Below are 25,343 nucleotides of genomic sequence, written 5' to 3'. Positions count from 1 at the left end.
AAAATGTCTAATTGTTTTCTAAAGATTTTTATGGAAATGTCATCTATGATGCAGCCCAAGTCTAAGGATTCCATTGGAAGTTAACCTGGAAAATGGCTTTGACATATGGTACAGACTTGAAGAATTTGGGTGACTACCTTAAGCAAGGCTGCATATTCCTAGTTTATTTATTGCTTTCCAGTGTTATGTTTAAGTAGTATCATCCTTCAAATGAAGTCTAAAGATTTGACTAGATTTGGGTTTAACAGTTCATTTGACACCATGCAAGAAAGCCAATAATTTGGAATCTTCCATGAGGGATGTGTAATGATTTAGTTGGCAAAGTAACTCCTATGTTTCCATGGAAAAGTGCCTTTGCCTAGAAACAGAGACTGAACAAACTAGTTTATATGCTAATAACATTGTTAGTGGCACAATCTTATGAAAGGAAGTAAGGAGAAGGAAAAGGGGGGGGGCAGGTTAAAAAAGGGGGAAAATACAACAAAGTCCCCTGCAAAGCTCTCCATTGCTTCATAGACAGCGTGGCTTAAGAATAGAAATATTCAAATCCTACGTAGCAGTCTCATCATGGATAAGCCTTTCCACGTAACACATGTTAACACACCGGGACATCTGAACTATGTTACTGTTTCTGGCAAACCCCCAGAGAAGCCAGGACAGCTATGCTTCCTATGACATTGATCTGCTACTGCAGATTCCACTCTGGTAGAGGTGTAATGATAACCTTGCCAAAGGCCTATCATCTCAAGAGGTAAGATGGAAGCTGGTAATGACCATCATGTTTATCCAGGAGTCCGGAGCATTCATTTCTCTGGGCTCTTCCTGCTGGCCCTCTTCCCTGCACTTTGTAACTCAGTCCTCCTGCCACTACAACTGTTCTAGTCTGCTTCTTATTGCTGTGATAAACACCATGACCGAAAGAACCGTGTAAAGAGTTTATTTCAGCTTACAGTGGTAGTCCATCATGAAAGGAGACTACAGACGGGAACTGCAACAGAAGCCACGGAGAAACACTACTTACTGACTTGCTCAGCCTGCTTTCTAATACAGCCCAGAAGCACCTGCTCAGGGGTGGCACCACCCTAGTGGACTGGGTCCTCCCACATCAATCACTGTAATCAAGAAAATGTCCACAGGCTTGTCTACAGACAAACGTGATGGGGGCATTATCTCAACTGAGGTCTCTTTTTCCCAGACGCCCCTAGGTTGTGTTTGACAAACAAACAAACTAAAAACCCTCATCAAAAGAGTTGCCATGCAACAAATTTGAGAAAACTAATACAAGGAATGATTATGTATGTTTTTTTGTTTGCTTTTTTCCAGGGAAGAATGTAGTTAACTTTTTTTTTTTAAACCCAGTTATGTTTTGTGAATTTTATTTTTTTTAAATCCCAAGTGTGGGATATGGGCTGCTTCAGTTTGTCCATAACCATTAACCATGATTGTCTTGTGCTCTAGTAGGGATGTGATTTGTGCCAGCTGCAGACAGTTTAATTCTGACAACTTGTGAGAAGGTATAAATGCCAGAACCTCAGGCGAGCCTGTGGCGGTTGGTACGTCCTGCTGCTCCATTTGCTTTTGCTGTTTGCTGGACTGTTGAATATCCTGACTAGGAAGATTAGACTTGCCTTAAGGAACTACATCCCTAAACAGGAGAAAGTAGTCTAAAGAAATAAATGCTGCCCCTTCCCCTCTAACATTCTTTCTCTCTTACCTAGTGTTGGGGGAGGGGGTTGGAAGGGAGGTAGAGTTACTAGAACCCCAATAAAATAGATAAAAAAAATAAATGCCTACAAGTCGTAGGACTTGGATAATGGAAAATCTGGTTTCTAAGGTATGGATATACTGGTTCAGGGTGTCAACAAAAGGTTTACTGCGGCTGCTGGTGCTGGGTTCTCTCCTCCTTTGCTCCCAGGGGAGATTTTCTGTTTTTTGCTTCATCGTCTTCCTGCATTCCATTTCAAAACAGGTTAGGAAAATGGCTGAAAAAATGGAAAAGTTGCATGTGGATATAGAGGGGTTTGAGAAACAAACAAAAAAGGATGAAATAGGAAAATCAGGATCTTCCTATTCTCAATTCTCTCATTTTTGAAAGGAGTGCAGAGCTGGCTGTGCAACTAGAGAGTTTGTTGGAGATGGAAGCGCTTGGGAATAAAATAGCACTGCTGGGAAAAGGAGAACAAAAGGGTTCGGACCTGGGAACTGAGAGCCGGAGTTTACCCGAAATTCCATCCATGCCCTGCTCCACAAACTTTCAGTGTCAAGTTTCCACAGCCCATGGGTGGGCTAGGGAACCAGGAGGGACAGAAGACCTTACAGGGTAAAAGGGTTAAAGAGAAACAGCCCTTTTTGAGAGAAAGGGTTAATCTTGAGCAAACTGACCTGCCATAAGAGTAGCCTCAGGTTATGAGATTACCACTATTTGCTTTGCCAAGTAGCCACCAAAAGCCTTAGATATCAAAGTACTTCGTGCTTCAATTGCAGTAAATTCGGTTATTTGAAAAGAAATTGTGACCAAGCCTCAGATTTCAAAACAGCCAGTGTATTACCTCTGAGAAATACAGTAGTTTCTATCAGATAAGTAAACTAGCCATTTCTGGCAGCAAGGAGTTCTCCAAAAGAATGCCTAAGCTTTATGGGGTTTGTAAATGCTGTGGTAAAAGGGTTTGTAGATGCTGTCATTGATGCAGGTCCAAGGTAACAGGGACATTCAAGGTAACCTCTTGCCAATAGGAAGCAACTTTGGGGCCTTAGCCAGGCTCAGCAGCAAAAAGTACAAGCTATTCCAGACAAGAGCAGCCAAAGTTAGCAGGTTATAGAAGAATGCAAATAAACAAAAACCCTAAACAAAAACAATTAAAAACCAACCCACTGATTTGAAAAGCGTTTGGTTCATTGATAATCTCCTTTTAAGAAAGCAACAAGTCTCACTCATTTTTTTTCTCGGACTACATGCAGTCTTTAAAAACTCAGTTGTGTTATGTAAACATGTTTTTGTTTTAATACCAGTTGTGGAATATAGGGCTGCTTCAGATTGTCCACAGCAGCAGACTATTTGGGCTCTGAGAAGGCATCTTTGGCAGCTGCAGATAGTTTAATTTTGAGGACTCTGGGGAGAGAATGTTGGGATCAGTAAGCAGGCACCTCTACGGCCAGCCCCAAAGGACCTGACAAACCCGTTATCAGGCATTTGTGAAGATGCCTTGCTGACCACCTGGAACTACCTGCGCATGCCCTGGGTCACCCTATAAGAGAACTCCTGGAGCACTCTCTCTCTTTCTTTCTCTATTTCTCTTTCTCTTTCACCTCGTCTCTCTGCAACCCCCCTTCCCCTAATAAACCTCCCACGTGGAACGGATCTCATGGTGTGATTTGTGAACCCGCCATGTAATCTTCACAGGCACACGTTTCCTAACAGAGAATAAATGCCAGATCCCAGAGAGGGACAGGGGGCCTAAGGAAGGATGCTGCTCCCTCCTGCCACTCCTGTTGCTATTGTAGTTTGATGCAAAGAACTTGGAGATATCCTGAAACGAAGACTGGACTTGCCCCAAGGAACCAACCTGCAGGAAGTTGCCAAAAAAGCTAAGACCCCTCTCCTCACTAACCTTCTTTCTCTCCTACCTGGAGTTGGGGTGTTGGAATGGATTGGGGTGAAGGGAGGTAGAGACATAAGAAACCCAAACAAAATGGATTTAAACACACACATATAAACACATACTCCAACAGAAGATTTCTGACTCCACAGGCTATGGCTAGGGTAGAATTTCATAAATTTGGTCCTAAAATTTTGTTCTTTCAAATAAATGACTAACTAGAGCTTTCATTTTGTATAACACATTATCATTCCTGGCAACTCCTGTCATTTTCATAGAATTATGCACTGGCTACTTCCCTACTTGCCAAGTGGGGAAACCTGGGCACAGAGAGGGGTAAGAGTCTGCCCATGGATACAAAGCTTTGTACTGTGGCAGAATTTGATTCAAGTAAGACTGCTGGGGCTAGAATGTTCTCTTCTCTGTTACAGCTCCTCCTGTACAGGATAGTCTCTTGTTCTATTTCCTTCTAAATGGGAGGACAAAGTATAATGTTTTGTTCTTGGAATACTTATTTCCTGTTTTCCATTAATTCACAAATTTGGCCCTCTTGTTCAGGTTTCTACGATGTACAACCAATTTTCCAACTGTTTTTTTTTTTTTTTTTTTTGCCTGCATTCTATTCTCTAGTAAATGTTTTTTTTTTTTTTTTTCCTTTTTTACTGGAGGCAGTAAAACTCATTTTAGCCTCAAGTGCTGTTTTCTCTTTCTTAGTTTGGATTCCATAGTCTCTTCCTGGGAAGATTTCTACACAGTGAATCTCTAGAACCCACTTTCTTCCATGAGTGTTCCAGTCTTCTATGTACCCAGGGCTCCTCACTTCTCAAAGTCTTCGTTAGGTATTACTGTGGGTATTGTGGATCTTAGAAATGCAGACAGGGATAAGACCAGGGACTGCTTTTCAGAGTGAATTTCAATACAGGCCAAACAACAATAAAAAAGTATCAACCATACAGTGAAGTTTCAAAGAAAATGGCATTTATGTTGGTAATAGAGTCTGATAACTTCAGGAAATGAAGGAGAGACAGCATCAAAGGCTGAAAGTAGCTGGGCCTAAAGTCTTTGAGTGCCTCAAGCCAACAGTCTCTTTTCTGAGATGAAGCTATGTTTAGGCATGTTATTGTGTACTATGTAAAGATTCCTGTCTCAATGTTGTATAAACACTGCTCTCCAACTGTCCCCTGATATGCCAATAAAGCAGATTATAGCCAGTCACTGAGCAGAAGAAAGAACAGGGCTGGACTTTCTGCCAGCCAGGGGAGGAGAAGGAGATAGAAAGAAGGAGGAGGGGATTCAGCCATGGGCAGAGATACAGGAGACATAAGGAGAGAGCATCTGAGCAGAGAAAGCCATAAAATGCAAGCATTGCAGAGATTTTGGCAAAGAGGAAGCCAGACTAGCATAGAGAGTTAAGAATAGATGAATACTGCTCAATTCTTGTGCTGTTCAACTTATTAAACAAATATAATTCAGTCTCAATTATTTAGGAGCTAGTCTGGATAAGAGAGAAACACACACAATTCTGAAACAGCCACAAAGAGCTATGTAGTTCCCAGTATTAACAAATTTAAGAAAAGGTAAGCCATATCCCCCAGCCTCCAGGAATATTCCCCTCCTGTTATAGCTGAGAAGTCTGACCCATTTTATCTGTTATCCAATTCTCTACTGAAATCCCAAATGTTTTCTAACCACTCAAAAGGCATGTCAGAATGCAAGCAAGCAAGAAAGCTTAAGAAGGCCAATCATGACCTCAAATGGTTTGACTTTTTTTTTTCTTCTTTTTTTTTCTTTTTAAAGTAGGGTCAATCACCTGAAAAAAATCATCTCTTTAAGAGTTTCTAGGAATAAATCAGTGGTCACACACACTGACTGTCACACATCAGCACAACCTCTGTGAGGTGGCATGCACTGTGGTAGATTAGACTGTTATGAAGCCTGTGTTCTCCCTACCCCACAAACTGGACTACTGAGCCACTTTTACCTTATGTTTTCCCATTGTTCTGAGGAGCTTAGTGTTGTTCTGGGAGGGGCGATATGATTAACAACATTTTTGTCTCAGAGTAGAGATAGAAAACAATGTATCAGACACCTAGTAAAGATCAGAGACTGTCCTGGGGAGGATTAACAGAAATATTTCTTTATATGCTTAACAAACACTAACTTAAAACAATAACCACTTAAATACTTTCAGCAATCAAAAATGGTTATTCTGGCTTTAAAAAAGACTTCAAAATAGATGAAGGAATTACAAGGTTATAAGTTGCTATTGTTTTCTCCACATTTCGGATGTTTTAGATAGGCAGAGAGAGGTGATTTAGTCAGGGCATATGACACACTGGTCACTGGAATTAGGATCAGAACCAAGCTCTTGAATTGAAGACTCAGAACCAGTTTAGAATTTAAGACAACTATCCCCAAATCTGAATTTGGTTGTATTTGAAGTAAAGGGTATATTTCTCTACAACCTGAGATATTTTCCTTCAAGACTTTGTTGATGAATATTAGCATTTAATACTCATTTGTATTATTAGCAAAGCTTAACTATTCCTGTATCAACAAATTTCCCTAGATAACTACACAGAAAGACTATGGCTTATTCAAAAGCTGAACAGAGCTGAGTACAATGTAATCTACTACCCTATTGCTAATGTATCTTCCACCTACCCAAAGTCCCCAGCACTTGCAGTTATTATTATCTGGAATATGTTATTTTCCTCCCTCCTGCATCTCTCCTTCCCTTCTCCTCACTCAAGCCTGTGAACCTCTGCTCCACCCCTTCTCTCCTGCTCAGCCAGTGTCAGCACTTTGTTGGCCAGTCAGGGATAATTTTGGAAGTAGGGTCACACAACTGTCATTTTGGTTATGTAAGGGATTGCTTGTAGAACAAATAAGTTGGGGGAGGGGAGGGCAAGCAATGAAAATCTGAAGAGTGGTTCTAAATCAACAACCACATTTGTTGGTGACGAACCCTACCCCAAAAGATAGTCCTCTACACACTTCTTCACATTAGCTCTTTTTTCATTTTTATGGTGTTCCTTGATTGGTCAGTTCTTTCTCCTACCTTCTCCCATGCAAGTGGAAACTTAGTATTGGATAAGTCAGTCTCCTAACTCAAGGCTTACTGTGTATCACCATATCACTAGGGCAACTGTTTGGGCTAGTCTAAGGAAACAAAGAAATGAACAAATACAAAATTCACACTTAAAACAGGCATGGAAATAGCCAGAACTTATATGGGTAAAAAAATGTGTTTAAGAAATGTTTGGCTTTCTCTATTGTATCAGTCATTTTAAGAACTCCAAGAAAAGAGGCCATGTCATAGACAATAGGGAGTGGATACTCAAGCCTCTCTTTGCAAGTCTCCCCTGTTTGCAAGTGGAAAAGCATTGCAAATCCTTCCCAGGAAACCTCAGTATACACAGTACCTTCGCACTTCTGATTACTGTCTGTGAACTCCCAAGTACTAAAGATATTTATAAGTTCCAGTTTTAAATGGGTCTCAACACTCATGTTCCATCTGTTCCTTATGAAAACCTCTGGCAAGGTAAGGGATAGGTTTCTGTATTGTAGCTTGGTGAAGGGGAAAGTGAATCTCTGGAGTCCACATAAAAGGATGACAGCATCTGAGCCTGCCAGTAAAATATTCATCACATTGAACAAATACATAGACAAGGGTTTCAAGGTGTATAGGATGTCTACTCTTAAGAAGTACACAATTTATCTAGGAAGAAATGTCCAAACTAGAATAAATTAAAATCACAATTCAAGGATTAAATAAGTCAGGGCAAAACACACAAAAGTGTAAACACACCTTTCATGATGAAATGAGAGAAGAAAGTGCTTATCCACATTCTAAGTGCATTTACATCGTCTTAATCCTATCAAGGCAGTAAAATTCCCAAAATGTTGCTTAATATTCTGATTTTACTCAGATTTTTCATAGCATCTAAAAAGTCTCTAGCTTTACACCTTAACTCTTGTGATGACTAGGTTTGTCACATCTGTTGTTTTACATCTGAAGTGCAAATGTTAGCGAAATTAACATTTTTTTAAAAAAAGCTACATAGACCATAAAGGAAGGAAAGGAGGAAATTTAGTCTTTCGTATTCTGGAAAATTCTATCCTCACCACCTGGAAGTGCTGAAGGGAACTGATTTTAGAAAATGGTGCAGTGACTAATGAACTGCACACTCTGAGGGAGATTAGGGAAAAGTGAGTCTCAGGAAGAAAGGATGACCAAGGAAAAGGAGGCTGTAAATAAAAAGTCAAAACATGCTATTTGTAAGACTGTTTCCTTCTGAAACACAGTCTAATAATTATGCTCACTGGTTCGACAGTGAGATGAAGGCTATGGGGTTAACCAACCACTTCTGACTGGATTTGAGTATACTTAGTTATAGTCATCTGCTCAAGATCAGGGCAAGATCAGCAAATATTCCAGCACTAATTGATCTCAGAACCTTAAGTTACAATTAAATAAACAGACAATGGAGGTAGGAGGATGTGTTAAAGGGTGCCCAAAAAGCATAAAAGAATTGGGGTAGATATGATCAAGATATGTTGTATACATGTATGAAATTATCTAAGAATAAAAGATATTCTAAAAGCAGCCAAATTATTTCATGCAGGCCAGGCATGATGGCACACACCTTTAGCCCCAGTAGAGGCAGGAGGATCTCTGTGAGTTTTGAGGACAGCCTGGTTTACATAGTGAGCTCCAGGACAGCCAGGAACTACACAGAGAGACCCTATCTCAAAAAAACAAAACAAAATTACGGCATGGAAAGGTTTGTGAACAAACCATAAGAATGGTTCCAGATATTATGAGCCCTTAGTACAGGAACTGGGGAATTCTAAGCATGTATCATACATTAATTCATTTAATGTTCACACTAATTAAATAAGGTAAGGAATTTTCATTATTCCAAGTGTAGTTATGAGAAAATGAGGTTCAGGCAGTTCTAGCAACCTTTCAGTTCGTTGCTGGCAGAACTGGAATAAAATTAAAATCAGAATCCTTAAACAGTATTATGCATCCAGGAAACCAACAGTGCAATTTGAAACCTTTAAGTCCAGTGCTTCAAAGACTATGTTTTTGTTTTTAAAAGATTTTTTTTTTATTTTATGTGAGTGAACATTTTGGCTGAATGCATATTAGTGTACTGCATGTATGCACGCCTGTTGGCCTAAAGGCCAGAAGACGGTACAAGATCTTCAGAAACTGGAGTCACGGATGGTTTTAAGGTGCTGTGTGGACTCAGATAACCGAATTCAGGTCCTCCGTAAGAGTATCAAGTATTCTTAACCGCTGGGCCCTCTCTCCAGCCTCAAGAGTAGGTTCTCTCAAGACAAGTGGCAACTGATGGACGCAAGACCACGTAACCAAGTGTCACCTATCTGGTCAGTTACCCTGACTGCACTAGTCCAGCCAGCTCTAACATCTCTGCAGTCTCCGTTAAACCCGTCACTCCCGGAGGCCGTATCTGGGGTTCTGACCTGTGGAAATTCAGTTATTATAAAGAGCCCAGCACGGTGCGTGGACACCGAACAGTAACCGGACACTCTCCATCCTTTCAGGAAGGTCCTACCTCACCCACTGGAAAATAGGGATGCATGAAATATAACTTTTTTCTGGCACTGCTACTGAGGAAGCTCAGCTCAGTAACAGGTCTGTTACAACAGGCCTTGCCGATTATTGGGCTGTTCTCATAAAGTGTGCGTAAAAGGCCTAAAAGGGTCCGTGGCCTCAGAAGCCACCTCAACCGGGCCGTTGCTAGGCGACCTTCCGCTGACGGGCTAGAGGCAGGGCAGGCAGCCTGCGCAGGTTCCTCCCTCCTCCGGCAGCAGGAGCATCAAAGCGCGCGACCGGGCGAAGACGGGCGGCGCATGCGCGCTACTTCCCGCGCTGCTCAGAATGACGCACGCTCCCGCTCTAGGCCTCGGTCTCCGCCCCGCCCCCCCAGTGCACCGCTCCCGCCCTGAGGCCCCGGCTACGTCTTCACGGGGGGGCTTCCGCAACGCCTCTTCCTCCATCTCGCGAACACTGTAGAACTGGCTCAAGCGCGCAGACCCACCTCCCGTGCTCCCGTGGCGGCGGTGGTGATGGGCGGGCGAGGACCAGGCGAAGGGGTGGAATGTGGGGAGCCAGCGGTAACCCGGGACCTACTTCCGGAGGACGGGCGGAAGTGGCTGCGGTGCCTGGTGGGAGGGGGGAAAGGAGCGCGAGGGGAGGGCCGGGCCGCAGGGGGTCGAGGGGGTGGGGCCTGCGTGCGGCTGGGACCCGGCCCCGGCCTGGATCTGGAGCCGGGAAGGCCGAGGCTCCCAGCCGGGATCGGATGGGCGGGGTCCAGGTGAGGAACCCTTGCCGTGTGGAACTGAGTCCTAGGCGCGGCAGAAGGGAGGTTCTGAGTACAGGGAGGATCTCAGTGTCACTGTACCGTGAGAACGCTGAGCGCTGAGCGTGGGGTTCGCAAGGGAAGGGTGGGAGGAGTTAAGTTCTTGCTGGTGGTGGTGGGGTGTCCTGTGTCCGCCACGCCCCTACAGGAAGAGTGATGCGTGTGTATGTGTGTGTGTGTGTGTGTGTGTGTGTGTGTCTGTGTGTCCTCACCGGAGGATGGGGCAACGGGGACGGTTCCCAAACTGAGAAACTGGGGCTACTGCAAGCAGGACTCAGGCCTCAGATATTCCAGGAGAGTGCTTTCGGGAGTGGCCTTTCTAAGGAGTTTGAGAGAAATTGGGGATTAGATCCTTGGCATAGTTTTGGTAACCGTGGGGGAGGTGAGGGTTGCAGGGGATGTCCGTGGAAGGTGCCAGTGTCTATTTCTGGTAGGATGTAGTCCAGTTGACAGGAGGTAGGAGATTAAAGCGTTGAACCCCCAGAGAAGCATGAGAGATAGGATTAGTAAGTGGTGATTTTAGAGAGCGGTGGACCTTGTTTTCTATATTTGTTTTGTTTTTGTTTTAGAAGTGACAGTACTTTTGGTAACATTTCTGTACTGAAAATAGGTATGACATAAACACATACACAGGCATGTACTTTTTTATACAAATTGTGTGGAGTAATTAAGGGAGAGAGTTTGTTTTTTGAACATGGTAAAGGGCTGCAGGAAATATGGAAATCTTAGAAATCCATTTGGGCATGTATTAGATTATAGCGTCATAATGTTTACATGTTCCACAGGTTCACAGAGAAATCAGCCTCCCTGGCCATGTCGGTGTTAAGGCCTGTCTCATCTCCTGAGCCCCAGCAGAACACAAGTGGACTAGTGGATGATTTCTCTTGCCTGAGCGAGAGACAGCGTAATAGCTGGAATCTGGCTACCCCTCCTAGCCTCTGAGCTTTAGAAGCCAGCTGGATGAAGGGATGTAACAGACGCCTGGGAGGGACACTGAAGTCAGCAGTGGGGGGGGGAGGGGCTTGGACACACCCCTTCCCCCCCAGACTCCTCCCCGTCAGGATCCACTCGGCCATGGACTTTGGACCTGGATAAGTGGAGAGAAGCTGTACTTTGGTGGATCTGATTCTCAGTTTTGGAAATGGAGTATTAGTTGGGGGGCGGGAGGTTGATTCTCTCCAAGGGAGCAACTGAGAGAAGAAAAGAAAGGTAAGGCTTCTATTACTTCCTCGCTTAGTTGCCTTGCTGTTGCTGTGTAGGAAATGTGAATGGGAACAGTCTGGGAATGCTGCCATCGCGGAAGCCCTGGCACCTCCTGTGTCCTGATGAGAAAGAACCCTTATCCTGATGGTGCACAGGAAGGGTAACCTCTGTTTCACTCTTTCAAGGGGCAGAGTTGCTCCTATCCCGCTCAGTGAATAGCTGGTAAAGGTTTGTAAGTTCTTGCAATTGTGAGATTAGGTACGTGCAGTTAGGTCAAGGAGAGCCTGCGAGGAAATCAGGCTTCTGAAGGGCTGTTGGATTAGTTACCTTTAAAGGCCTTTTCCTCCAGAGCTAATAGGATTTCAAATCAGTCTGGGCTAAGGCTGAAATGGATTGCTCTGGCAGGAGCAGACTGCTCTGTTTTGGGAATCTATTAACAGAATAAGGCTTCAAGGGCGGGGAAGGGGGAGGAGAGCTGGGGAGTATAGGAAATGGTTAGATAACTTCCTAAATTGTCTCTCTTCCTTCTTCCCCATTAAGGAAGCTTAGGTCATGAAAGCTTGTGTAAAGAACAGAAACAGAGCTTGGAAAGAATAGCAACAGCTTGAGTTTTGTGGTCTAGCTAAGACTCTTCTGGTCAGTGTGCAACCTGAGATATGTACATCATCTCTGTCCTGTTCTCTTCACACTAGAAGATAATTCCATCAGGTTGCTATTAGGAACCAATGGAATAATTTTGCATTTTGAAAGTACCCGGGGCCTTGAACATATCAAACATTGACTTTAGTTGATTTTTTTGTTGATTGTAACACATAGAAAAGCTCTGGAGAAAGTTCTGCTCTTCTATTGAGTGAACATACTGGCTAGAGCCTTAGCAGACATTAATCAAAGGCCTGCTTGGCATTTGCTTCATCGTGTTTTATAAAAGGTGGATAGTTTTAGGAAAACTTAAATCAAGGGTTTCAATCAGATACTGAATTGACTTTAATGGCTCTCCACATTGAGCTTTGGGGATGGAGGGAAGTTTACTACTCTAGTGAGAGGCCAGAAATCTATTTATTGGAGTGAGTGCTGGGCCTTTTCTCCTCTGTCATATCCTAGTCTGTACTTTCAGGTGTCCAGTGTTTCCAAACTGACATCTCTTGGGCTTTTAGTTTTCTTTAGGTTGTTCATAACTAAAGCAAGTTTGTCTTCGTACGTGCCTGCTCCTGCCTTGAAAGTTTTTTTTTTTTTTCAAGTTCCATTTACACCAGGGTGCCTGCTTTTCCTAGTGATGATAAAGATTAAAAAGCAAGGGATGCACAGTGTATGAATTTGAGGGAGCATGTGGCTGGGGTCTAGCTAGAGTCATTAAGCCTGTAAGTCAATTACAGAGGGACATCACATTCTCGGAAGACAATGACTGTTCTTCCCTGTCATAGGAGTCACTGTCTTTCCTCAGTGGCCTGAAGGCTGAGCAGTCTGGCCTGAGTACTCTTCTGGCCCTGAGCCCTTTCTCATCTCTGAAGCTTGTCTGGGCCTCTCAGAGGCCAGGCTGCTACATATGAATGGAAGTGTGGATGTGTCCCCTGCCCTTAACCCACTCAACAAATGCCTGGTTGCCATTCTCTGCTTATGCATGGGTATCATGACTTCCTATGGCAGTGCCTCCCAAGCCACCTGTATGACATGTGCTCTGAAGACTCTCCTCATCCCACCGAGGAGTCTCCACTGGCCTGTGAATGCCCATGGCATCTAATGTGCTGAGGAGTTGTGTTGCCTTGACAGTGCTCATGTCATTCAAAGTGTTCAGTCTATTACCTGCTTTCTCTCACTCTGTAAAGAAGAGTAGTCATTGTTTTTCTATTTGGAGGAGGAGCTACGGAAGCCCAGAGCAGGAAGAGCTCACTTAAGCAGTGTGGCATACATTGAAAGCACTTGTGCAGTTGAGTCCTGAGTTGCCTTTAGCATCAGACCCAACAGGGACTGCCAGGGTCCTGCTGCAAAGGGAGAAATACTCGGCACCCTGACAGCCTCCTTGCTAAGTTATTTCCTCTTCAATTCGAGCTAGACTCTTTGACCTGCCAGAGCACTAGCTCTCCCATCTCCTGTTGACTCTTCTGACAGATGTTTCTCTCAGTCCTTCCCACAGGCTCAGCAGATTGCTAGGTTTCCAGTGTGTCAGGCCATTAACCAGGACTAGTGATAAATTTAATCACACATTGTGTGGGGATTTTGAACTGAATTTATTTAGACCTTTCTTTATTCTAAAAGGAAGTGCAGGTGGCTAATGAAGGATTGCAAAGGCCTTGCTCAGAGGGCCGTAGTTAATAAGCTTGAGCTTCTTTATGTGTCGCTATGTGGTTTGGGACAGACATGTCAGGAGGAGTGATAAAGGAAACTAAAACATGAGTTTAACACTTTGGTTTTGCTTCCCTTTATGGTTTCAAGCCAAGATCTGACACAAATTCAGAGCATGAATTCTTAACAAACTGCAAACATTTTCAGGTATTTAGGATGTAGTTCATAAGGGGGAGTTTCCTGGAAGTTTTTACTTTGTTCTCTTTCTGTTTTGTTTTGGTTTTGTTGTTGCTGTTGTTCTTTTTTGGTGATAGAGTAGGCAGGCAAGCGTATTACCTCTTTTAATTCTCTGTTATCCTGCAACTAGATCTTCCTGTTTTTCCATTTGCACATAATCTGATGCCAGGCTCATCCCCAGAGTCTAGACACTCAGCTCCAGTTTCTTCCTTTCTTTCCCAGTGTAACCTCTGTAGAACCCGAGGCCTCAGTACTGATATGTTTCTGCTGCTTAGACCAAATGCTGACTACTATTCCTTTTTAAAAACTCATCCCATCCCAATTCTGAGATGTCCCCCTTTTTTTTCCGGGGACAGGGGTGGCTAGCCTTCTTTCATCGGGGGATCATCTTGTGAACCTTGGAATTTAAAGGACTGCAGAGATGGACAAGGGGGTGGAGGAGTAGTTACTGTGTTCTCTTGGCCTGTTTCCTGTCTAACTGCCTTAAGAAGGAAAATCTATCTGATGTGGCCTGGGCCAGGCAGTCTTCACCATCCTCAGTACCTGTTATGTTATGTGTTTTACCCAGGATGGGGATTTGAGCTCCTTATATTTTGGCTATCTGTGGACCAGTTTCTCAACTTTTTACACTTCTCTGGAACTTGGTCATTTTTCTTCACACTGTGGAACTTAGTGTGAGGGCTATAAGACCTTTAATTCCTTTTTTTTACGGGAAGTAAAAAGGGGACAACGCTGTAGAAACAATGGCATTCTCTCGGCACATGCACGGGCTTGAGTTTCCTGTCACAGTCTGTGCAGTCAGCTAAACTGGAAATGGTGGGCATAAACATACCACGCCCACACTCGGTCCACTTTGCTGATGTGTCAGCCTTTTCCTCTACTTCAGGGTGGGGTTCCAACTGCTGCTATCTAGATTTCTCTGCTGCCCCACTGTGTTCCTGTCACGTGGGCACAAAGCCATCTCAGCAGTAGTTCTCAAGGGCATGTGGGTGCCAGGTTTGGAAGCTGGAATGCTAAAATGTGGCTGTGATTTAACAGCTTACATTTACCCAAAGCCTCGGACTTCTCTGTAAAATGGGGTGATGGTGTACTGTGCAGAGATGCTGGCAGAGTATACAGAGAGGTTCAGTGTACAGAAGGGATCAGGCTTTGAGGGAGGGTTGAGTCTATGCCCAATGACTCCTTCCAATTTTGTTTTAACTCCTCACCTGCCCACAGGACCGTTAAGACACTCCCTATTTTCTACATAATTCCGATGTCATGTAGGAACAAGTTAGTGACCAAAATCACTCAGTAAACACATATCCAAGAGTCCTGAGCTTGGGCTCAGAAACACTGAAGCCGGGTAGGTAGGAGGGTCTGAGGTTAGAGTATTAGATGGCATCAGATGGCAGTGTCCTCTGAAAAGTCACTCACTGAGCAGCCTGTAGTTTTCTGCTCCTCAGTCTTAGGTGAAAGGTCTGGGTGGTGGGAGCCAAGACACAGGGATGGGTCAGGCACAGCAGGATGGGGAGGGAGTGAGGCTGCAGTGCAGAGGTGAGTGGACAGTAGGGATTCCCTGACATCTTTCGGATTCCAAAATGGCCCAGCCAGTGAGATCTGGCTTGCTCTGAGTAGCCTATTATGTGGGGCTCAGATCTCAGAAATAGTCTGCTCTGGGGCCACTGCTGACACCAAGTCAGGACTGAAGCTTTCCTGGCCCTCTCAGACTGCTGGAGGCCCTGATGGAAGTATACCTTGCTGAGCACGCCATGCTTGTTCTCTTAGGTCCTGATGAGTTGGCCCTGGCTCTGTCCCCTCCCAGCACCCTCCAGGTTTCCTATGCTTTAAAACACAAAGGAATACATTAACATGCCTTGCTCCCCATTCACTTTTAGGGTAACTATAAAAGCCTGTGGTTGGTTCTTTGCTTCCTTAGGGCTTAGGTTCTATCCCGTGCATAGGCCTTACTCTGGTTTTCCCAATCATAAAGGAAAAAAAAAATCAAGAAAGAGTTGAAACAGGTGGCTGTCACCCGCCTTGGGCAGCAGGTGTTTCCTCCCTTGCTTCCCTTTTGGCACCTCGATCTTGTTGCTTGTATACCCTCGCTCCTCCCTCGGCTTTCTCCAACTCATACTCTGCAACTTCCTGATTCAGGTGTAAGAATGGTTCTCAGGTTCTCAGTGTTGGGTTTGGTGGCTATTCTACTTGCTGAGGGAGCGCTTCAAACACCAAGTCCCGCACCCCTCGAGGTCGGTGAAGTTCTAGACTCTCTGGGCTGGACAAGGGACACTCTTGGGGAAAGTTTGGACTGGACGAGGCTGAGGGTATGAGTGGAACTGACATCTACATTGGGAGTTGTGACTGGGATAGGGAAAGGGCCCCAGACATCTCTGCTATCACCCCTTTTCGGAAGTTGGGGGATCTGGGAAAACTCGCTGTTTAGATCTTGACCAGTAATCGGGAAGTCAGCAGTAGAGGAAGGCCCCCGGAAGGAGGGGCCAGCGCGGACTCGCCCGTGGTAGGGCGGGGACCGACAGAGGGGCCTGGGGGCTGGGGAGCGCCGCCCCGCCCTCCCGGGGAAGGGCCACATTGCCGGCTGGCTGGGCCGGGCAGGAAGGCCGGCGGGACGGGACGAGGCCGCGCTAGCCTCTCGCTGGCCCCGGGCCAGCCTGGTTCCAGTCTGGGAGAGTCAAGAGGTTGTGGTGAGCTGGGCCGGGGGGCGCCGGCGTCCTGAGTCCTGCGGCTTGTCCCGGGAAGGCAGGGAGGCCGCACATCCGGGGGGAGTCGAGTCCGGAGCCTGCCCGAAAGCTGGGGCTGTTGGGGCGGCGAGAGTGGCGGGCCCACCCGGGGCCGCGCAGCGCGCAGTCTCCCCCGCGCGGGGAAGTGGGAACTTCGCGCTCAGCCGCAGGCTTCCCGGCCTTCAGCTGCTGGAGGGAGGGCGGCTTCTCGGGAGGGGCTGTTGTGAAACTCGGCTGGAGGGCTCGGCGGGTGCGGGCGGGGCAGCGGTGGGGTCGCCCTGAGGGAGTGGGGGACTGGAGTGGAAGTGGACTTTCTCCAAGCCTCACTCAGTGTCCAGGCTTCATAAGTTACTAGGGCTTTTTTTTTTTTTTTTTTTTCCTCAGCCACAGGGAAAATTTGACTCAATGTTGAAATAGTAAATTGGCAAGAAAACTTTTTTTTCTAGCCTCTTTGCTAATGTGTTTGGAAGAGGGGCCCTCCAAGAGGTGAAGAGTTCCATTCCACAAAATGTGGTGCAGAGGGACTGTGGCCCACCCGGTCCACGTCTCCATGGAAGAGTGGCCTCAGGCTGAAGCTTCATTCTTGTTAACCTTTGAAACTGTAAAGCCTTTCCTGCTTGAGAACGTTGTCGATCAACTTTGTTGTCTGTCATTTTTAATACTGCTTAGACTAGAGCGTTCTTGATTCTGGCGTCTGTCCAGGTCCAGTCACTACTACTTGATCTTTTAGTATGAAGATTACCAGTAATGGCGATATTGCATCCCTTCTTTCGTTTCTCAGAGGGCTCGACCACAGTATTTTCAAACTCCATGGCATGTGCAACAGGTGAAACTCATTCTCTGCTTAGGGCGTTAGCGGAGTTGTTGTTTGAGATGACCAAAGTCAACTTGTCTGTTTACAGAAAAGCATGGTTCATCAAGTAAGTGCTTCAGGGGTTTACATGGCTTACTGTTGCCAGGCTGACCTAGCTTATTGTTGTGCATGGACTGGGGAGTAGGGGATCTTCATGCTTCTTTCTGTACCGGCATTGTGTTTCTCTTTGGCCTTTTCCCCCAGGGTGGATAACCTGTATCCCTCCTAGGTCTTATTCTCTACACCCTTGAATTATTTAGCATATCTCTTCTGACCCCTTTTCAGTTCTTCCTTCCCTCTGAAATTCTGGAGTCTGGTACATCATACAGAGTATAACAAGAAGAAAGTAATTCTCTTAGCCATTATCTGTGATGTGTCGTATGTGGTCTGGATTTTTAAAGCTGTGCTTTTTATCAGAGTGGACAAGGCAGAAACAGGAGGGACAGTTCATTAACTTCCTTCTATCTTGTAACATTTGCTTTCCTGCTCCTGGTTGGAAGTTGACTATTTGCTGTTTACATGTTTCTTCAGAAACACCTTTGGTAGAGCGAGGGGCAAGAATCAAGAGTTGGAAGCTAGATGTGATAGTGCAGGCTTGTAATACCAGAACTCCTCGGTGAGTCATCAGTTACGGCAAGCCTGCGCTACTTAGGCCCTGTTTAAAAACAGAACGGAATCTGCTCTTAGGCGGGCCATCAGATGAAAGATGTATGCCCATAGGGATTGACAAGACTTGCCCAGAGCCAACTGGCATCTGATTGAACCTCCAGTGTGCTGAGACTCAGTTCTCACCCCACCATAGTGCAAATGTCGTACTTGGTGGTGCGGGTTCATGTGCTAACCTCCCCAAAGGAGTCCTAAAAACACTAGAAAAATGAAAGCCAGTTTTGAGTGTCTGCCTTACAGGCATATCTCATAAACGATATTAAGAGCTGAGGTCAGGGTTGATGGATATTCTATTTTTAAAAGGAAAATATGGCAGACTATTTTCTCAAATGGCCTTGAACATAAATACCTTGTTCCACATGTGTTACAATTTATCTTTGTCCTCTTCCCACTCTCTGGTGGGGTTTTCCATTTTCATCTCTTTTTAAGAAAAACTTATGTGCATACATGTTTTGCCTGAATGTATGCTTATGCACCATTTGTGTCTGGTGCTTTAAGAAAAGGCCTGAAGAGGGTGTCAGGCACTGGAATTGGAACTGCTTTAGAGTTGTGAGCTGCCATCTGGGCTCTGGGAATTGAACCTGGTCGTAAAGAAGAGCAACTCTTTAACACTGAGCCAGCTCTCCAGCCTCATTTTTTTTTTTTTTTTAATCTCTTGACTATGGTAGGGACCAGTAGTTTCCTTAAGAATTGAGTAAAGAAAAAGTGATCCAAAGCGCCATGAAAAAAAGGCTTCAATTGGCCTGTTCCCCTTCTTGGAGCACTTCCTTTCCTTTGGAGCCCAGCCACTGAGTCCATAGGAAGGCCACAGTGTCAGACTACAGATGTGTTAGGGAAACAAGCGTCTACAGGAGTCTAGCCTCAGCTTCTGCGTTTTCCTGCCCGAAGTCCTGACATAAAGCAGAGGCAGGTCCTACCCCCTGTGCCCATTTTCTAAATTCTTCATCTGTTGATACTGGGTGAGAGAATAAATGATTGTTGCAGTTTTAAGCCGGTGCATTTTGAAGTAGTTTGTTATTTGCCCAAAACTACTGACAAGTGGCTGTGAGTAGAGCAGTCGTCAAAGTCGAGTGTGGCAGGTTGGGAGGAGCACTAGCCTTGCTTATTGGATATTCCATTCCACTTTCGCATAATTTCAAGTACCGACTGTTGAAATGAATCATCCCAAGCGTAGTGGGCTTTCCTGTTGCAGTCCTGTGTCTGGTCCCTTTTCATACGTAGTGGTTGATTCGGGCAGTCAGCTAGAACGTTAGTTGAGCCTGCCAGCCGGAATACCTTTCACGTCCTGTCTTGTCACGTGGCCCAGATTAGTCCTGAGTGTCCAGCATGTCTCCTGCCCGTGCCTCCTGAGTGCTGAGATTACAGGTGTGCTCTGTCATACTCAGCCGCTTTGTCTTTGAGGAATCACACAAGCCCACGCTCTCGATTCTTCTGGAGTCAGTGTCTCCTCAGCATCACCTGGAGGGAATGTGGACACCCCCCCCACACACACTTGGAGGAAAGAATAGCCATCATCTTGAATAAAGAGGGTAGAGGAGGGGAGATGTGGCAGTCATGTGGGGGCAAGTCTTCACTCTCGCTGGGTTAGTTACTGCTCCAGGTGGCCCTTCATGTAGCCTCTCAGGCTTTACACCTGCAGCAGCTCTGTAGCAGGTGGAGAGAACGTAGAGTCTCTTTTCCTAAGGAGGGAGGTAAGAGCTGAGGAAGGCATGGTCTCAGATTCTCCCCAAACATGGAGAGAATGCAGTGGAAGAGTAGTCATGGCAGGACTTGGTTGTATCTAGGACGTTACAGGCTTAAAGGATGGGAATGTTTTTAGGTGGTGTAGGCTAACATTTCAGGAGCAAAGACACCACAGTGTACAAAAGTAGTTACCAGGGAAATAAGTAGCCCCTGAGGCTATTGTATGGGATCCATGTCATTCATGATTGGAAATGAGATTGCAGAAGGATGAAAATCAGTTGTTATGAAGCCCATTTCTATCAAACTAAAAATTTCTATATTTTTTTTCCCTGTGGGTAGTGGCAGCCTCAGATGGCTTTTGTTAATAATGTGTCCAAGATTCTTTTGCTACTGGAAGGTTGTTTTGAGAGAAGCTACTGGTAGATCATGTCAGCTGGGGAACTACATCAGGGTTCCAGCTTAACACAACATTCATAATACAGAAAATTCAGGGTGAAAGGTCTGAGGGTGTGAAATGAGAACTGGCAGTGAATGGGTAACTGTTTCAGCCCCTGGCATAACTCTGAAGCTTATAGAGCTGGATATGTTTCTGAAGTTAGAATCTAAGAGGGAGTTCATGAGCCCCCCACCCCCAGCTGAGGAACTGTGGATAGCTGCTGGCTTCGGGAGGAGAAAGAATGCATTTTCTTTAAAGATGTGGCTCCTGGTACGTTGGCCATTTACCAGAGGGAGGCTTCACACCCGGGAGTATATGGACAGCACAAATTGTAGTGCAAAACAGGAGGACAGTGAAGTTGTGGGTGGATTTGGACTGTGTGTGTGGTGTGTGCACACGCACACGTGTGTATTTATCAGAATACCTTTATCAAAGGAAATCTAGTGCACTTACTCTCATAAAATCAGAACAGTGAACCATGATCCACTGTGTTTATTTCTGTAGCAAAATATGAGTAGACACCAAAGTGGGGTGGAGATGATAAATAGCCTCACATTAAATTGGATCAGGTGCCACCAAATGATTTTATTATCAAGTAAAATTTGAGATCTTATTATCAAATGGCTTTAGAAAACAATCAGTGCCTTTCGGGTTGGAAATGGCAATGGAGGGACTGTGGTGGTATCCACACAGAAGAAACTTGTTAGGTTTCAGGCACATCTAAATGTTGGAATTTATAGCTTGGCAGAGCATGGAGCTGGTCCCATTCTTGTGTTGTCTTTTGCTGGTCTCACTGGGGTGAATGGTGATAGGGAGGTAGACTGTTATAATCTGAAGACATCAAAGAAGATTATATTGGCATTTATTTTGTTATATAGCTGGCACGGTTCCAAATATACCATGGGTTATTTCATCCAGTCCTTCAAACAACTTGTTGCTTGTTGAGGTAACCAAGTATGGTTTCCATCTTAGAGGCGAGAAAATTGAGTCTTAGAGATGTAGAAGAATACAAGGATTGCTTCTTTGGTGTCTGGCTTTGCTTTAATTTGCTGTGTCCTTCTTATGGTGCCTGAAAGGACTCTGAGCAATGCTCCCTGGAGGAGCTTGTCCATCCTGCCAGCCAAGGCCTCAGTTGGGACATACCTCTGGACGTGGCAGATGCTGTAGAGAGCATCACTCACGGTCAGCACACGTTCACACACTGCTAACATCCAGACATGGCTGAATATCCTGCCCTGGAGAAGATGCAGGAAAATGACACAGGGAATCTTGATGAGTTCGTGTGGAGAGGCAGATAGGGCCTCAGCAGGGGCGTTGTGCACTCTCATGGGAAAAGAATCAAGTGCTGTTTGAGAGTTCACAGAGAAGGGCTGGGGAGGAGGAAGAGACCAAGAGCTTGAAACAGGTTTTCCTGTGAGCCATCCAGCCACTCTCACTGTTTTGTAGACTTAAAATCCTGCTGACAGGCCATCCAGGCTTGCTTTGATCTGCATGCTGGTAGGTGCATGCGTCTGGTTCAACGTCTAGAGAAAATGAAAAATCATTTGGAGGGAAAGTCAATTGAAGGGTAGGCACGCGATTTCTTGAGGATTTGCCACCAGTCTCAGAACTTGCAGGTAGGTCTGAAGTGGCTCATTGACAAGTCAGGGACAATCCACTTCCCTAATCCAGAAGACCGCATTCAAGTTAATGAAGTTCTGCCTCTTTGTCTTTCTCCCATCCTTTTGTTTTAAAGACTTTTTCCTACCTAGTCACCTATTTAGAAAGCAGGAAGTTGGGGGATACCCTGGAATCCTGGCCATTAGAATCCAGGGTAAGTTTCAGCATTGACCCCGTTCTGAAGGGGGGAGTAAAGGAGAACTGACAATTGATACGTCTGTCAACTCTCCCAAGAAAGTTGTGTAATGAAGTAGGGTTGTAATGCCACAGCTGAGTGGAAATGGCCCACGGTTTCTGCTAATAGGGCATTCTGGAATTGTGGCAGTAGTTGCTTTCTAGGAATAAGACCAATGGTTGGGGCAGGCAGAGGCTTGGGAAGAAGGGACCCAGATCACAGTGCTGCAGAGAGTATGATCCCAGCCTCAGGGGTTTAGCTAGGATAGAGAACAAGATGCAAATGCAGAGGAGGGTCAGTGAGAACATGGCTTATCTGTGTCCTGGCCCCTTCCAAGGGCCTGGCAGGAGCAGGTATGTGATTGAGGGGGTTCCAGGTAAACCCGGTCATCGTTCCTTTACTGGATGTGTCCAGCTGGGCAATGCATATGGATGATGTTACTCAGATGTAGTCCACATTGCCTTATTTTCTTTTTTTAAGAAGCTTTATTTGGAAATAGTACAGAAGAGTTTCAGGAGTAAAAAATGGTCCTTCAGAATGTCATACAGATACTCAAGGTCACCTGTTGTTAATGTTTCACTTCCTTCAGCTTGTGCAGCTGTGGTATTTTCTGTTCTGAACTACTTGAAGGCATCTTTCCTATACCTTTACCTCTACATATTTCAGTGTGTATTCTGTGAGACTTGCGCACCCTTCGTTGCCTGCTCGTCAAAGTTGCATTGTCTTCCTGAGGACTAAACTCCTTTTGAAGTGGTGAGGCATGTCAGCCTAACCCTGTAGTCAACCGCCCTTCTTCCCTCCTTCCTCAGTTTCTCACCTGTGCCCATCCTCTCCCCTGTGGCATGTCGAATTATATGTACTTGAGATAACAGCTGGCTTTCTCTCACCTCTCTTTAGGTACATGGCTTCTTCCTACTCTCACCTTAGAAGAATAAACCCTTAGACTGTGGGGAATTGAGCCAGGCACGCCAAAGGCAGCCTTGAGGCCTCCCCTTGCCTGCCCTCCCCTGTGGGGGCCAGGATGCTGAAGAAGCAGTCTGCAGGGCTTGTGCTTTGGGGTGCTATCATCTTTGTGGGCTGGAATGCCCTGCTGCTTCTCTTCTTCTGGACACGCCCAGCACCTGGCCGGCCACCCTCAGACGGAGCTCTTGATGACGACCCCGCCAGCCTCACCCGTGAGGTAATCCGCCTGGCCGAGGACGCGGAGGTGGAGTTGGAGCGGCAGCGGGGACTGTTGCAACAAATCCGGGAGCACCATGCGTTGTGGAACCAGAAGTGGAGAGTGCCCACCGTGGCCCCTCCAGCCTGGCCCCGTGTGCCTGTGACCCCCTCACCAGCCGTGATCCCCATTCTGGTCATTGCCTGTGACCGCAGCACTGTCCGACGCTGCTTGGATAAATTGTTGCACTATCGGCCCTCAGCCGAGCATTTCCCCATCATCGTCAGCCAGGACTGTGGACACGAAGAGACGGCACAGGTCATCGCTTCCTACGGCAGCACAGTCACACACATCCGGCAGCCAGACCTGAGTAACATCGCTGTGCAGCCAGATCACCGCAAGTTCCAGGGTTACTACAAGATCGCCAGGCACTACCGCTGGGCGCTGGGCCAGGTGTTCAACAAGTTCAAGTTCCCGGCCGCCGTGGTGGTGGAGGATGACCTGGAGGTGGCGCCAGACTTCTTTGAGTACTTCCAGGCCACCTACCCGCTGCTGCGGGCAGACCCCTCCCTGTGGTGCGTGTCCGCGTGGAACGACAACGGCAAGGAGCAGATGGTGGACCCGAGCAAGCCTGAGCTGCTCTACCGGACAGACTTCTTCCCTGGCCTCGGGTGGCTGCTGTTGGCTGATCTGTGGGCCGAGCTGGAGCCCAAATGGCCCAAGGCCTTCTGGGACGACTGGATGCGCAGACCTGAGCAGCGGAAGGGGCGGGCCTGTATTCGTCCAGAAATCTCGAGAACGATGACCTTTGGCCGAAAGGGGGTGAGCCATGGGCAGTTCTTTGACCAGCATCTTAAATTCATCAAGCTGAACCAGCAGTTCGTGCCCTTCACCCAGTTGGACTTGTCGTACCTGCAGCGGGAGGCCTATGACCGGGATTTCCTTGCCCGAGTCTACGGTGCCCCCCAGCTACAGGTGGAAAAAGTGAGGACCAATGAGCGAAAGGACCTGGGGGAGGTGCGGGTCCAGTATACGAGCAGAGACAGCTTCAAGGCCTTTGCCAAGGCCCTGGGTGTCATGGACGACCTCAAGTCTGGTGTCCCCAGGGCTGGCTACCGTGGCATTGTCACTTTCCAGTTCCGGGGCCGACGTGTCCATCTGGCACCCCCAGAGACCTGGGATGGCTATGACCCTAGCTGGAATTAGCGCCTGCCTTTCTCTGCGGGGTCTCCCTGCCATATCGTGAGCTGAGACAGGCCTGCAGCTTCCGGGCTACACCATCCTGTCCATGTGTCCCTTTTGGGTCTCTCTATCTTCATTTTCCTTCCCCCCACCCCTGTGGCATTCTAGTGCACAGATCATAATCTGAGGGTGATACTCCTGTTGTCAAGGGAGTCAGATCAGGGGAAGTATTATGTGGTCTGTTTCGGGGGTATTGAACAAGAAACCACTGTGTGGTTTGGGAAGGGTTGGGCTTGTTGGAGCCAGGCTTACAGTGTCCTGGGTTCTCTCTAAGGGCATCTGCAGAGAGCTTGGCATCTCCAGCTCTCCTGACCAGGCCTGCTGACCCTGTCAGTACATGAGCCCACCTTATGTACCCATCCCCCCTTTTTCCACCTTCCCCTAGTTGGGGCTGGATTATGGAAGAAGGAATGGATTTGTGGCCAAATGAGACTAACCAAAGGGATTTCACTGTCAGGGTCAGATTGGAGTGTTGGGTGGCCAGGGACCACTGCCTCCTGGCTTCTCTTACTGCTGACTTTCCCAGTGCTCTTCTTTTCCTGCAGCATAGCAGTTTGTGGTTGTGAGGTGGAAAGTGGAAAAGGAAAAGTAAGACTTCTGTGTTGGAGCCAGTTGTCAGGGAAGATGTAGGAGGAAGCCTGTACTTGGGCACCCCCTCTTGCCCGTGCCCCCCTCCACCTTTCTGAAAGTCCATTGCCTCCACATTCTTTAGGAGGATTCAGTGCCAGCCTGGTGAAAGACAGTGAACTCCGTGCCTCTTTTCCCCTGGGGTTTGGTGTAGAGGCTCCTCCCTGAGGGCTTGCTCCTGGTGGCCGTCTCAAAGCAAAGACACGAGTAGCTGAGACCAGGACATCTCTGGCCCTGAGCCAGCTACTGTCCTCTGCCTTCCTAAGCATTCCCACATCTTCCCAGGCTAAGATGCAGGTTGGAGAGAAATAAAGTGTGTTTTTGTTTGTTGCCTGACCTTAGTTTCATGGAAGAAAATGGAATCTACAGAATTATTTTCAAAAATAAAGTAAAGGCTGAATTGTCTGAAAAA

At 46.4% G+C, this 25,343-nt stretch overlaps 1 protein-coding gene and 1 long non-coding RNA gene across 5 annotated transcripts in view; one reads left to right on the top strand and one right to left on the bottom strand.

Annotated features, from left to right (window-relative positions):
* Nucleotides 1-9,800, bottom strand: part of LOC132646314 (uncharacterized) — a 15,514-nt gene extending 5,714 nt beyond the window's left edge. Inside the window, exon 1 of the long non-coding RNA XR_009584470.1 lies at nucleotides 9,671-9,800. This is a non-coding gene — a long non-coding RNA (uncharacterized LOC132646314). The remainder of the gene's footprint in view (nucleotides 1-9,670) is intronic.
* Nucleotides 9,594-25,343, top strand: Mgat1 (alpha-1,3-mannosyl-glycoprotein 2-beta-N-acetylglucosaminyltransferase). Of its 4 annotated transcripts, none has more exons than XM_021641354.2 (3): nucleotides 9,594-9,746; nucleotides 10,777-11,200; nucleotides 22,801-25,343. In XM_021641354.2, the coding sequence occupies exon 3, from the start codon at nucleotides 22,925-22,927 to the stop codon at nucleotides 24,266-24,268; it is 1,344 nt and encodes a 447-aa protein (XP_021497029.1). In that variant the 5' UTR covers nucleotides 9,594-9,746; nucleotides 10,777-11,200; nucleotides 22,801-22,924; the 3' UTR covers nucleotides 24,269-25,343. The 4 variants fall into 4 exon arrangements, with proteins under 4 accessions (XP_021497029.1, XP_021497027.1, XP_021497028.1 ...); XM_021641352.2 differs by lacking the exon at nucleotides 9,594-9,746 and adding an exon at nucleotides 9,811-9,946; XM_021641353.2 differs by lacking the exons at nucleotides 9,594-9,746; nucleotides 10,777-11,200 and adding an exon at nucleotides 16,243-16,395.

The sequence above is a fragment of the Meriones unguiculatus genome, chromosome 11 (assembly GCF_030254825.1).
Source record: "Meriones unguiculatus strain TT.TT164.6M chromosome 11, Bangor_MerUng_6.1, whole genome shotgun sequence".
In the NCBI taxonomy this organism is placed as follows: domain Eukaryota; kingdom Metazoa; phylum Chordata; class Mammalia; order Rodentia; family Muridae; genus Meriones; species Meriones unguiculatus.
Note: the sequence above shows the minus strand (reverse complement) of the source record. Positions and strands in the feature narration are given on the sequence as shown.

What these genes read in the sequence shown, in the direction of transcription:
- Mgat1 (XM_021641354.2), top strand. Translation starts at nt 22,925, where the DNA reads ATGCTGAAGAAGCAGTCTGCAGGGCTTGTGCTTTGGGGTGCTATCATC.